Source organism: Gallinula chloropus, assembly GCF_964237585.1.
Source record: "Gallinula chloropus genome assembly, chromosome: 2".
In the NCBI taxonomy this organism is placed as follows: Eukaryota; Metazoa; Chordata; class Aves; order Gruiformes; family Rallidae; genus Gallinula; species Gallinula chloropus.
This window is the reverse complement of record NC_140086.1, coordinates 155,272,984-155,288,042: the sequence shown is the minus strand read 5'-3', so window position 1 is coordinate 155,288,042 and position 15,059 is coordinate 155,272,984. Positions and strand designations below refer to the sequence as shown.

Here is a 15,059-nt window from a genome sequence, read left to right as displayed (position 1 = left end):
ATAGACACTGTCACAGGGTAGGTACATGCTCATTGCAGTGTTGGCCACCGCCAAAGCTTTGCTTGTTGGCATGGGATTTCCTTCTTATTCATGCTCAACGAGGTTGAGTTACTGCATAGCCTTGTGAGAGAAAAGGGAAATAAGGGTGGATATAATAAAAGGTATAAAACGATGGTGCAATTGCATGGCACCAAATAGGCAACTAACTAGATTTTTGAAGCCCATACAATTGCTCTTTCCATGCATCACCTTCCCAGAAATAAAAGAAAATTGTTCTGTAGGTGGGATTTTCATAGTTAGGATTGGGATTTTTTTTTGTTTGCATTTTTGTTCAAGCTTCCTGAGGGATGTCCACTAAAACAGGAAGGAGAAACATGCATTTGTCTTGGCAACCATTTTTGCTCCACCTCTATTGGACTGTGAAGACAACCTGCAGCCTGGTCCTAGATGACTTGTTGCTGTAGTTAGGTGATAAACTCTTTAAGCCTACTTAAGCTCTCAGTGTGCTGTTTAATTACATGGCACAAAGAATGTGCACTCTGAACACCTGGAAAACAGCCAGTTTTGAGGACCCAAACCTGCAGGATTATGGGCATCTCCACACTGTCGCAGCTCCACACAGGGCCTGAGCTCAGGTTATTTAATGAGAGCTTTGCAGGGGCTTGTGCCCAGTTACTGAGGACTAAATGGAGATCTGGACCTCACCTCTGAGGAAGATGTAGCAGTCTGTGCCATAGCACTTATGCACCTCAGTGGTATCCAGGAGCTCCTTTTTGTCCTTGCTACCTGGTTCCATGACCACTTCAAAGGTAGGCACTAACCAAATTTAATGGGCTGAAAATCTCTTGTTATCCCAAAATAGGCATCCTGTCCTTTTGGGGAACTCAGAAAATTACTGGGGAAAATTGGGAAATGCAAGAAAGAACCTCTGAATGGAGAAAGGATGCTACAGCCAGAGCTCTCCTTGGTAGACTAACCACTGAGAAAGCCTCTTTATGGCAAAGGTGATATAATCCCAGGATGATTGCCCAGACTGTGTCATGCCAGCCCTGATGTCTCCTCAGACTTTACCTAACCTTCCATTTATTGAATGCTCCACTACAAATTTGAGGAGATAAGACAGGAATAGAAAAGGTTGCTTTCCTATGTCACACACAAGAAGGAGATACAGAGGACTGAGAGGACCTTCAATATGCAAAGTTGTAAAGGCAGAAGTTACACCCCATTTCAAATGTGAGCATTTCCTTTTGTATGTGTATTTAGTGTTTGTACTTCTCTGTTATGGCTCACAACTGCAGGGCTAGAGTAGTATTTTGCTCCTTTAAGTAAGGAAAGTTTTTTCCAACCCACTTTTAACTGCATCTGAAATCAGGTTGATTGTGGCATTACTAGAAAGTGAACATATCGCTGTTGATAAGAACTGGGAATGATGGCTCTACTAAGCCTATGCCTTATTTATTTTAAATAATGAGGACGTGATCTATGTGAGGAGAGGCTGTTTAAAAGAGTATTGTGTTTCAATATTCTCAAGAGCCTGTCCACAAACCTTCAGTATCTCCTTATCCTGTTGACATGAGAAGAAATAAGATTTACTCCAAGACTCAGCTTTCAAAAAGATAGGGAGAATACTGAGTCATTCTCAGTAACAAACTATTAGATTAGTTTAGAGCACAAGCCCAACATTCAATCTCTTGCCTCAATTAAAAGTGTGACCTAGCATCCAGTGCAGTTGTATTGTAACGAGGCACTTCTGCTGGCTCTGGTAGCAGGAGATCACAGCTCTATCTCATTTTGTGTACTAATAATCCCATATTGCTCTCCACAGGCATCACATCATGTTACTATATTTTTATTAGGGTTTGGAAGTCAGACAAGGTAAGCTGGATGGAAAACTCTAAGGTTTCATCACACACATCTTTTCCTAGAGACTGGCTGAGTCTCTCTGAAGAACCAGGCACTTTCATCCTGGGCTCATTATTATTGAGTGCATTCCCAGTTCATTCTTAAACATTGCAGTGCCTACTGGGTTGTTTCTCTTCAACCTGTAGTTTTTGCCCATGTTTCAGATAACTGATCTTTGGATAGCTGTAAGTCCAACTAGCCTTCTTGGTAGCATTCAGATACTGAGATTTTCTTGTACCCACGCCTCAGTTGTAGATAAGTAGGCTTGAAATCCTGAGAAACCCAGTGTCTTACCTCATCCCTTTAGTAGCTCTGAGATCAGGGCTGTCTGAGGAACCTCTGTAGAGTAAAAGAAAATTACATGGGTAAGAGAAAATTACTTTAAGTGGTTCTGTTTATCACCTGAATGCTTTCACTACACATTGTCTCTTTAGGGGACAAAATATGACTCCAGGATCAAAAGTTCTTCAAAAAGTGTGCAGTAAAAATTCACTCTGTCATTTATGATTTAGAGAGGTCACATGAGAAACATGATAATGTCATCATTTTAAAAATAATGCTACCAGTATCTAAGGACCATTTCCACTGTTTGCTTACTCAGGGAAACCTGGGGATTTTGATCAACAGCTTGCAGTCCTCCAGCCTGCATTACTGTGACTCCTGGCCATGTACAGGTCTCTGCTGCATTTTCAAGTCAGGTTTTGCAGACCTTCACTGGAAGGGCAAACCTGTGCCATCATTTTAGGTAATTTGCAATGAAGTTGGTGGCTCCTTTTCTGTGAAGTGATTCATTCTAAAGTGGTATTAGTGGTGTTTGAGATTTTGCAGGCCCAGTACCAGATGCTACATTGATGGATGTTTTACAGACGCAGGCGGGCTATAATCAAAAAGATGTCTGAGCTCATATTGTCAGCTTGAATCTGACCAGATTACCAAATTAGGGACAAAAGTATTTTAGATTCCATTACTTTTTGCCTTTTATGCTTTAAAGCCATAGAATTCATTCATCTTGGACAAAATGTCTGGTGAGCTCAGCTGTTTTTAAGAACAGCCGAGTGAGCTGATGTGTATCTGTAAATGAAATTAGTAAGTTCAAATTGCTTTCATTACCTCCTTCTACCTTTGTTTGTTGAGAAGCGCTGTGAGGAGAATATGGGGGTGGGGGGGATGTGTATGTGTATTAAATATTTAATGGTGGACAAGCTTAGATGAACGAAAGAGGCTTCCCCATCTATTTTAGCCCTTTCATTAGAATTCCAGGAGGATTCTTCTAGTTGCATCTTCTGACAGTCTGATTTCTTGATTATCTGTTCTGGCAAGTCTTTGATTCCCATTTGTATTATATTTCCTTCTATCTCACGGAGGCTCTCTGCAGGGCTGTGTATCTCCTGGGAAGCAATTTTCTTAATGGCACCTGTCTCCTCTTCTCCTTGGTGAATACTGAAGTAAACAAGTCATTTAATTGTTTAAGAATCTGTTTTTGCTTCTCAAGCTATGGTATTCATGCTTCTTGGAAATCTTTCCCTCTTTCTGCTAGTCCTTATCTATGGTTCTTTGTACATTTGTAAACACGTTTTTGCATGCTTTGATATATTTTTACAATTTTTCTCTGGTGCCATTTTTTCTCACCATACATCAAAACTCTTAAATACTATGAAGTTTCCAATTCTTTATAAACTTTCCTGATCTCTACATGGTGGTTTTGTATCTTTTTTTCTCTTTCCTTCTTTCTAAGGAAGAAGAAGTATGTCCAGGCTGCTGTCTCATTTTATGCTATTAGAAGAAGATGCAAAGACACCAAATTCTGGTGCTGAGATAGATAGTTTAGATAGATAAATAGGTAGTTTTTTTAAGTTAACCATGAAAAACCTCTTAAAGCACCAGGAGCTGGTGGGTTTAGGGCTGTTACTCAAAATATTCAGTGTTGGCTTGATGCAAAAAACAGGAGGGGTTACATCTTCCACATGCCTTTGTTTTAACCATCTTTATTTCTTCAACTTCTTTGCATATGCTACTTAAATATTAATATACTTTCTGTATTTTCCAAAAATATGGCATAAGTGTGTTCAGAGTTTTTCTTAAGCAACTCACTCCAGCTCATATACATAGTTTGGATTGGTTAGAATACAGACATTTCAGAGCAGCCTTTTTTGCAAATTGTTTGCATATACAAAGACCTTCCACACAAATCTAACTTTTCTGTATTTAAAATTGAAATGAAAAGTTATTAAAACAGACCCGAGAAGAACAGACTATACCATACCTCAGTGTTTGACTGGGGTTTCTTTTCAATTTCAGACTTTTCCAGTCTGGCATTGCAAAATAATTTTCTGGAAGTAAAAGCAACATCTCCTTTAATTATAGTGGAAAATTTCAATTGTTGTTTTGTTTTGTTTTTTTTAAGCTGCCTTTGAAGTACTTAATATAGAACAGTTTGTCATGTTTGTGCTCAGGGGAAGACTTGGTGCCATGAAGCCTCTGAGGGAAATTGGTCTTCTGTAGACTAGGAGAAAAATGTCAGAAAAGAGATCACGTAGATGTAAAAAAATTCAGCGAAAACAATGCAACATCTATGAAACTAGTTCCTCATTAATCATGGTGCTTTTTAAGGTCAAAAAACAGGCAATGTGATACAATTGATTAGTTTGGTTTTTATTCTATATAGATGATCTGATATAAATCACAAGTAAAAATGACTGAGCCGACAGCACACTAATTGCACACATGAGTTTTCCTTATTTGGAAATTTTGAGGAGAGACTTTTTGGCAAGAAGCTTCATCTAAATGAGCAAATTTCACAATTTACTGTGTCAGTATCGGTTCTTTGAACGTTGTGCTGAAATCTTGCCTGTGTCTGGAGCAGTTTAACAAGCTCAGCTCCAGACAATATCATCTTAATGTGAAAGAGTTTATATAGCACCTGGTCCATCTTCTGTCTGGCCTAAAACAACATTATTATTCCCTTCTTTCCCAGCCTTTAAAATCAATAATTTTAAGAGGGGAAAGAAATGACGGCAATGTTTTAATACAGCCTTGCCATTTCTTTGGCTGGAAATGAAGATTAAGGCTCTTTTCCTAAAGAAAGTAGTGAAAATGCTGTGAGGATGCAGTGAACCTAGTTCTTCATGTGGGAGTTATAGAGGAACCATCGCACGTTTTCAAGGCAGCATCCTGCACAAATGAGTTCACAAGGGGAAGGCTCAGATCCCACCAAGGCCTTATTATGAAGGTCTGTTAGGAGCACTGGCACTTTGGAGAGGCTGAGATGACCCATAATATTGATTAATTCAAGAAAAAATACAGGAGAAATTTAAGCAGGCTGTTTAGGAGGAGAAGCAGGGGTGTAGCTATGGAAGCCTCCCAGAAGGAGCTGATTGACACGAGATCCCATTTAATCACCTCTTGGAAAATGGACAAGTGCTTCTGGGATATAGGTGTGCATTTGGTCTGACCCCCTTAACGGTTTTTACCAAGGAGATCTAAAGGTCCAGAGTAGTAGGAGATAATCAAAAATGTGAATTATAGCTGCTCTCCAGAAGGTTTTTTTTGGTTTGAATATCAATAAGATCATTCCAGGGAAGAGCAACAGAGGGTTGTGGCCATCCTGCTGGCAGCAACTGTGTTGACATCTCTTCCTCCTCTCTCTCTCTAGGCGATACAGTGGTTTGTAAAGCGATTGCTTGGGGCTGCCAAGAAGGGAGTCTATAGGTATTCCACTGCAGGCCATGTATGCAATGTAGCCTGAGTTAGGGGGAATTTGATCTTTCATGGTAGGGTTTACAAGTAGGTGAAATCCATTGTCATGCCACTTTCAGGCTTGCAGACAGCCTGGTCTCTCCTGGAAAACGCTAGGACAGTCCTTCTCCAGATCATTCCTGCAGTATTTCTGATGCCCACTAGACCAGGTGTGACAAGGAGGAATGCTTCTCCATCCCCTTGCTGGTTTCCTACAGGTGTAGGAGTGAACGTTGTTACTCTAGTGAAGAGAATTCTCTTCAGAAGACATGAGGAATAAAGCGAAATCTACCAAAAGGAAAATTTCCTTCTCTCAGGAATGTTTGTGAGGGAAAACTGGGATCTTAGGCTGCTTTCATAACCTGTGGTAGAAAAGAGTAAGTCCAGTATGAGAATCATAGAATCATAGGGGTTGGAAGAGACCTCAAGAGATCACTGGGTCCAACCCCCCTGCCAAAGCTGCTCCCTAGCTCATATTGCACAGATAGGTATCCAGACGGGTCTTGAATATCTCCAGAGGAGGAGACTCCACCACCTCCCTGGACAGCCTGTCCCAGGGCTCTGTTGCCCTCAGTGTGAAAACGTTCTTCCCCATATTGGTGTGGAACTTCCTGTGCTCCAACTTGAGGCCATTGCCCCTTGTCCTATCTCCACAGACCACTGGAAAGGATGGATGCCTGTCTACTACCTACCTTCACCTCAGCCTGGATGTGCATGCTGTTTCATGCTGAATATAGAGGCAGTTCGTGTTATTTGGGTTTGTAAATCAGACACCTCCAGGCAATGCACAATTCGATCAGTCAACCTTCCTACCCACACATGTATCAAAAGATTTTAATGCAAACAAGCAAGAATTTCCTACAAAGGAAGTTTTCTAGTCATTCTAAGTGACTCTAGAAGGAACTCGGGAGATGCAATTCTGTTTTTCCTCACATTACTGACTTTGCTTCTTTGTCTGAAATAGAGCTCTTTACTGGTAGATCGAACAGAGTGCTTTTTCTTCTGCTTTATCAGCTACCAAAGCTGGTTTATACAGCATTTCTCATTGTGTTAGAGTTTTCCTCTTCTAAAAGACAGTGCAGTGAGCATAACTGACAGGACTTGTTTGAGCTCTGGTCTGAATTATTGGCTGTAATTGGTATGTCTGTCTCTCAGCTCCACCTGGGTTATCTGAAGCTTTATAGGTTTGAATTCTTCCATTTTGTATATTCTGTTTATCTAAGGTGGATATTTCCCCCTCTGCTTGTAATGTCTTGTAACCTCTTCTCACCATGGGTAAAAAAAACCCCAAGAACTACATAGTTCATTTAACAGATAGCAAAGTACCTTTTTCTCTTTTTACTTGATTCACTGTTTTTCTCTCTTCCTCCTGTACTCAGATGTTACCTTCTGTTAAGATAATCAAAGTAGCTAACCAAAGAGATTGAGTGTTAACAGGAGTAGGTGACTTGAAACTTAAGAAGGTAATGCGTACAAGCCTGAAAAGATCCAGAAGTTGTTATGGCTACTCTTCTTACCAGAAAGGTCATTTTGTGGCTGCTATTAGTCCAGTATGAGAATTATGTGCTCTCTTATCCATACCTTACAGAAATTACTTCAGGCTACCCAGAAAGACACCTTCAGGTCAAAAACCATTAGAAGAAAAGATATCATTTCACATCCCTGGGAGAAGTTGTGGATGACCCTTTGCCTGTACAGCCAAAAGATGTATGGGCACCCTGCAGTACACTCAGATCTCAAGGGTCTGTGCCTCAGCCAACCACTCTTGCCCTTCCACGTTCCTGATGGATCTTGTCTCAATCAGAACATTATCTTGAGCACCATGCACCTCTTCCAAGGGGCCTTGCAGACATTATGGGTTGTGCTTTATAACCTTAGTCTAGCAGGAGAGCGGGTGCTGCTGTTCCAACCACAAGGGTTACAGAAGCGGGAAGCTGTAAGGCATTGATGTCCTCATCTAGGGTCTGCCTTGATTCTGGCTGAGCTCTGAGCAGGAGTTTACAGGAAAAGCTGGTGTTTTTTCACAGGGGAAAGAGTGCACAAAATCAGTTTCTAAACACTCCTCTTGCTGCTGTCTTTGGACTTGCTGCCACAGCCCCAGAGCAGCGGGAATGTGCAGCCAAGGGAGCTCTTGCCTGAAAGGTCAGAGCTGGAGTGTAGCTGTGCTGCAGCACCCGGTCACAAAGCCAGCAACAAAGAGAATCCAATTAGTGTCTAATTATTGCATTCGGTTTTGTTCTGTTTTCAAAATATGGTCCAGAAAATGTTGCCTTTCATGAAGAAATAAATTCTGTACAAGTAGAGAAGGCCTTTTGCTGAAAGGATAGGCAGGCCCCGGCTCTGTCCTCTGGTTTGGGGTCATCATGGCCTCAACTTGCCTTCTTGGTCCGATCTGTAGACTGGTGATGATAATAACCTTACTTTTCAAAGCAGTTTAAGATCTGCTAATGAGGCATACTGTATACAGGCTTTATTAGTGTTCCTGTTTGTAGAACATTGCTTTACACAGAGCTGCAGCAATGTGACTTCAGAATATGTAATGTAATTATTTGTGCTGAGTATAAATACAGTGAAGGCAATGTGCTGTCTGTGCTGTGATAAAATGACATTATGCTGCTCTGACATTTACCAAAAAAAGCCTCCTTTTTTCTGTATTCCTTTTGCTATGTCTCACTGATGTTCTGCTACAAAGTGAAGGTAATGGATGAAAGACCAAGAAAAGAATCTGTATTTTATTTTGTTTTAAAAATTTGAGATATTTGGTATAAATAGGAGCTTTTCCCTTCAAAGCCAGGATGCATATCAATTGTTACAGAGTTGCTAAACTTTCCTGACATGATGTTTGAAGGAAAATTATTGGACACATGAGGCGAAGACAATGAAATTCTGTTTTTCTTGTGGCAGTATGATTCAGAAATATAATTATTGTTTATCCTTTGTGGACATACATCATCAGTGTTGATAAATACAATTACTTTGTTTGCCATCCCTTGACTAATTCTTCAGGCTTAGGCAAGTCAGCAGTTGAATTAATGTGTTTAACTTCCTATTAATAAGAAGCAAATTGTCAGTGAAATACTTGATCTTACCAAGTCTTGCTCGTGGTATGTACAGTGCTTACCTTACAATAAAAAAACTACTGAAATCTGCCCCTATATATTAGGTGATTCCAGCTGAAAGACGCTTTATGAGGTCACGGTGGATTTCCAAAGCAGGTGTGAACCAGCTTCAACAATGACATTCCTGAAGTTGAAGTCTTATTTTTCTCTTTTTGCAGGGATCCCCAGAATTTGTTTCCCCCTGAGGTCAGCAATGCAAAGCTTCAGTATGCTGGTTGGGGTCCAAAAGGGCAACAGCTGGTAAGAGAAAGAATGAGTGTGCAAATTAATTTAGAGACCATGCTCCTATTGTCTGGAAGGAATGAAAGTATAATTCTTGATTGACTGGTGTCTTGAAACCTGTATGGCAGCTTCTAGCATCTTTGTGGGTATTGTTTTATGTAATTTATTAATAAAATTCCCAAATATATGTATATTCAGTGCTAATTAATGGTGTCTAAAAATGAAGAGAAAGAACACTTTATGAAAGCTCTTTGAGAAGATGCACCTGCTTGTCCCAGTGTTGGACACAGGGTAGATTATAGATATAATAGACAATATGATTAACTAGCATATCATTGCTTCACAAGGGTGTCTTCAAGCTTGCAAAGTTGGCACTAGGGATATTTTAGTATTAGCAGCCCTGTTTGGAGAATGCATCTCTCAGGAGCAGACTTGCCCTGAATTTGCCCCGTAGTTGTTTGCAAAATGGAGAAAAGTGTATTCTGGAACATTTTCAGAGCAGACTTTTTAAAAACCCCTACTTGTCAGGGATTCATTGTGTTTCATGGGCCCTTTGATACTGCAACAATCCAGAAATCTCCAGTGCTTTATCCCTTGGCCACTGCCATCATGGATTTGCCCAGTTTTAGAGCATGTACTTCCCAGCCAGATTCCCTGGCTTTGTTTGCTGGTACAAATCCAGTATTAAGATTTTGCATAAAAGAAAAAGTGTCAACCTCTTTTTTGATATGGAATTTTTATACCAAAAAATGAGCTTTTAAAGCTCATTATCTGAGAAAATCTGGCATATGCCTCCTGTTCCCAGTGTTCTCTCGGGGATTTTCTCTCTGTGTCCTTAATTTGATTGTTTTCAAATTTTTTGATTTTAAAAACAGCAATAGAAGACATTGCCATTGCCAGTCTGCAAATCAGGTTGGAGGAAACGTAACAGACACAGAAGCAGGAGATTCTTCCCTATGCTCCATCAGGAAAATTAGGTTTGAGAGAGTTATCTACCTCAAATCTGATAGGAGTGGAGATGCAGCAGCCTTCCCCTCTATGCAAAATGACTTCTGAGGAGCTCATTATTTTCTCATTGCATACACATACATACCCCGCTTTCCTTGTGTGCCATTTTGCATTCTTTGGTCTGCTCCCCAGCAGGTCAGTATGGAGCAGTCTGTACCCATTCACAAGAGACTGGGGTCTGATGCTAACCAAAATCCTTTGTATTCAGTTGTCAAGACCGATGTTGTCTCATCACTGGGCTTCTGCTCAGCTGATCATGTACCATTGGTTGATCGCACTTTACGTTCAACAACTAGAGATTGTCTTTAGGACATGGCAAAGAAAGCAAAACGAGACCAGTGTTTTTTTCTTCATTGTTTGCTGTCTTTTTCTATTGCAAATCTATCACATTGAGCTCCACAACGCAGAGCAAAAGCTACAGCTGCTAATTGAAAGCTAATCCCAAGTTCTGTCGGTGATTTTCTCCATTTCACGAGTGAATCTTCCTTTCTTTAATACAGTTTTGCTGAAAACTTGTGTGCCTTCAGCACCTTGAGTCCCACCATTGTATTGATCCACATTCACCTTAGTTTTACCAGGCTGACTGGGCATTCTTAGCTTCCATCTTAGAAAGAAGATTGAACTTTTTTCCTGCCAAAGACAAGGCGATCAATTTATTTCCTCTATTGCTTTCTCTTCCAAAGTAGCACAACTACACAGAAAAGAAAAACAATCATGTCATAATGGACTAATTATGTGTACAACAGTCCAGGAGTTCTATCCTTTAATGCTGAAATAATTGAGATCACTTTCCAATGATTTTTATTGAGAAATATACAGTGAAAACTTCATTCCCTAAGTCATCAAGTTTAGTACATGTCCCCTCTGTGCAATCCATGGCAGATTTTATTTATTTATTATGGTTTTTTAGTATTGAATTCCATATCTCAGAAATATCTTGCAATACTGTATTTGTTCTGTATGTTTCTTTGTTCTTCCCTATGAGTAAATCAGTTGGCATGTAATTCAGCTGTATTCCCTCTCCCTGCATTTGGAATCAGGGTAGGTGAGGAGAACCTGACTGGTAGTTATAAGCATTAACTTACATACCTCTAATTTATGTGCATTTTTGTTCTTTTCCTTGCCAGTCATTAAAATAAAATTATAGCTGTAGCTTATAAAATAAGCAGGATTTTACACACATCAATATAATCTATTTATAGCTAATAATCAACAAAGAATTGCTGGAGGGAAGCTTTTTTTTTTAAAACAAACAAACACAAACTACATTGTAAACGAGATAGAGAAAATATAAAACGCTTACTGTTGTGTATTTCACGACTAATTGAGTTACTCAGAATATAATTGCTACTTCTCCTTCTGTGGGGACAACATTGAGTACAAAGGCAGAGAAAAATTAAAGTCTATTTAAACTTGATGGTGTGAATGTGTTTGTTAAATGTAGGCTGGGTTGTTTATCTGGAGAGGGAGGGTAAAATTGTCAAGTGGATGGATAGGTGTAATGTTCTGGGAGCTACACATCAGCTCCCCTTGTCCTGGGTGGTTTCTGGGCCAAATACTTGCTCTAGTATGTTAGGGTAGCCCTACAACTGCACTAAGATACATGAGCGTGTGCCAGCTCCAGCCCTGCTCAACCCCCTGCACTCCAGTTTCACGCTGCATCTCCCAGGAAAGGCAGGAGCGATGGGTGGGTGGGTTTGCATCACCTTGAAAATAACCCAGGTTTCAGGAAATAAAAAGCTTTCCCCTTGAAATCTCCTGTTTTTTTGTTCTTTGGCAACACAAAGGAGAGGCAGGGCAGGAGAATAAGAGGGTTTGGTTCCCAAATTTTTTATTCCCTTTATAGTTTCTATTTCATCCTTCCTAGGGGAACTTTTTGTCACTCTGCCTGACCTCTTTCTCTATTGCATGTCTAATCATTCAAAACAGAAACAAATCTGAAACAGAGGCAGCCTGAATGATCTGCATTCTTTGCGATTAAAAATAAACAGAGGAACTTTCCCAGGAGCAATTTTCTATTTATCTTGTTTTCTTTTGTCCTTACTCATTAAATTATATGCCAGTTTTTAGATGATGAACTCCTCAGAGCACGGTTCTTGACTTCTCACTAGCCTGCAGAATGCCACACATGCCAACAGAGCCATTTAAATAGCTGTGGACATTGGATCTGAGAAAAGCTGTGTCAGAAGATCAGAATACAAAAAAGGCCTCACTTCTGGCACCTTCAGAAAAGTGCTTCAGCCTTTCTCAGATTTCAGCCAAAGTCTTAGCAAATTAAGTCTTAATACAGCTGGTGGAAAAATTAGACCCTTCAGAACAAGTAGTAACTTCCTAAGTGTGGCTGTTAGTAAAGGGCTCGTTCCTCTCACTTGTCCTACAACGTGAGCCAACATTTGCACCTTTATAGAATGAAATACACCATTAAATTGGAATAGCAGTGTGATATGTTCAGGTTTTTTGTGGGTGTAACTGACTATGCAAAATGATTAGGAAAAAATAATCCATCCTTTCCAGGGTACACCTGACAGTCCGAAGTTCCCCTTAGTCTTCAATAACATCAGTAAGCTGCTTGGTGGTTTTCAGTGAATAGGCTGTATGACCCTCAAACTTTTTGTGTAATACTTCCTAGAAGTACGAGGATGTTGATGGCATGATAGGACTGCAAAAAAGTGTCAGGCTGAATGTTTGCCCTGTTCTGTGCATGCTTATCTTTGTAAAAATCTCCACTCCTCTCTATTCCTCCCTTTTCCTGACTTTGCAATTTATGACTCAACAGCTACCCACTTTTGGAGTATGAATTCTGCTTCTGTTCATTGGTCTTACTGGAATATTTTACCCATTTCATACTTCATTACATCGCATTTTTAGAGTGAGGTTCTGCCCATGTACAGAGGGCTCACATGTGGTTTCCATGGTACCTTCATCCCACTATTATCTATGCAAAGATCAACAGTTACTCTCAGCCTGAACTCAGTTTTCATAAAACTTTGACCCCTCTGTTTATAAAATAACAAAACAAGGGGAGTATGAAGAGGTTCCCTTTGCTGGTTTACATCTGAAGTCAGGGAGAGAAGGAGTGAGAGACTGGCGAGTGTATCTAGCTGAAGTGCTTGAGGAATCCAAAAAACCTGCAGTTTTCAGCATCCTTTTATCTATGTTATCTCAGAATGAGCTCACCCAGGTTCAAAATACTTGCTTTAAGGACAAGCTAGGTATATGCATGGGCCCTATTGTTGAAAAGAAGGAGCAAGCTGTGGGACTGCTTTAATAATGTGCGGTATTTGCCTGTGTTGACAGCACTGAAGTGCAGCTCACAAGAGTTGTTAGACTCCAGTTTCAAAAGCACAGGAACTTCTGCCATGCTGCTATTTTCCTTTTTAAAAACTCAGAATCTGTAAGAGCCCTGACAGATACTAATGATAATGGCAACATGTCAGATGCTGAGGGAAGCAGTTCTGCACAGATTTATAGGCAGAAGTCATAATTCAAGAAAAATATCTCTCATAGATCAGAGTATTTATTCTTCTGAAAAGAGAAACTTTTTTTCAGGTTCTCCTGCCCAGTCAGTCTTTTTCTTTAAACCACAAAACCCTTACAGCAAGAGGTTGTACTTAGTTGCTGGAAGTTTTGTATGCCCTCACATTTACTGTAAACCCACAGAATGGTCAAAACAGGTTTCTCCTACATTTACAGTCAATAAATCTTTTCCACTGTCGACTCTGGAAGCAGAAACTACTTTTTATTTTCATAGATTATGCAGTAACCAAGTGTATAAATGGCTCTAAAGTAATAGAAGTTATGTTTCACAGCAGGGGCAGAAGTTGCATCAAGAAATCTCTATTTCAGTGAAATGCAAATACCAGGAGAAAAGGAGTAGCAAGTCTTTCAGCCCCTGTCAAATTAAGGGTTTGCAAGTGCCCTTAGACAATGACTGCTAATGGTGGTAAACAGCTTATTGTCATAGATATTACTGTCTAAAAAGTGCAATACAATTTAGAGGAATCTTGGCGTTCAATCCTGTGTATAACACATGAATGACAGATCCCCCTGCATGGGGCCAGAACCTCTATCCTTATCAGTTGGTGGCACCAAATTTTTTAAACATAGTAGCACAATGATTTCATAACTAGATGCAAAAAACTGGTTATGTGATGACACCTGGAACCAAACTGGGTTGACTTTTCTAAGGGGCAAGTTTCTTCTTGCCTGTATTTCTGCCTGTCAAGCCAGCTTAGTTCCAGGCAGACAAGCTGCATAGATACCAACTGAGGACCTATTTCACAGGAGGTACCAAATCATCTGCTGTTGTTCCTAATCCACAGGGCTTTTGAGCTGCTGTGTGCATAATTGCTGTAGGTCTGTTTGTCTCCACCATTATTTCATAGATTTTTACATCATTATTTTCAAACTGCTGTTCTCTCACCTTTCCTTTTTGCAATGACATCTGAATCAATATTTAGCTGTGGTCTGCTGTATGTAATTATTCTGATTTGGTTATCTTGCTAGTTGTAAGGAAGAAAATCTTTCCCCTTCCTCCATTTCCTATTTAAGTATAGGCAGAAGGATCTTTAGACAGATTTTTACATAGTCTCTGCATTATGGGGAAAGCAGGAATCATGATGTGCTGTCTTCCCATCATCCCCTTTTCCAATGTGAACTCTTCGGGTAAACCCTGGTAAGATGTTGGGCTGGGTTTGGCTGGGACAGAGTTAATTTTCTTTGCAGCAGCTGGTAGGGGGCTGTAGTTTGGGTTTGTGTTGAAAACAGTGATGATGGCACAGGGATGTTTTCATCACTGCTCAGCAGTGTTCACACAGAGCCAAGGCCTGTTCTGCTCCTTACCCCACCTCACCAGTGAGGAGGCTGGGGGTGCACAAGTTGTTGGGAGGTGACACAGCCGGGACAGCTGACCCCAGTCACCAAAGGGATATCCCATCCCATATGGTGTCATGCTCAGCATATAAAGCTGGGGAAGCAGAAGGAAAGGGGACCTTCATAGTGATGGTGTTTGTCTCCCAAAGTCACTGTGACACGTGATGGCGCCCTGCTGTCCTGGGGATGGCTGAGCACCTG

General features: G+C 40.4%; 1 protein-coding gene across 5 annotated transcripts in view; it reads left to right on the top strand.

The window, feature by feature from the left end:
- Positions 1-15,059, top strand: part of DPP6 (dipeptidyl peptidase like 6) — a gene marked incomplete at both ends in the record, with an annotated part of 573,668 nt that overhangs the window by 459,805 nt on the left and 98,804 nt on the right. For 4 of the 5 annotated variants that reach the window (XM_084280504.1, XM_084280506.1, XM_084280503.1 and 1 more), the window contains one exon: positions 8,915-8,996. The exons of the other annotated variant lie outside the window; for it this stretch is intronic. In XM_084280504.1, coding sequence (XP_084136630.1) covers positions 8,915-8,996 — 82 coding nt within the window. The remainder of the gene's footprint in view (positions 1-8,914; positions 8,997-15,059) is intronic. 5 annotated transcript variants of the gene reach the window in all.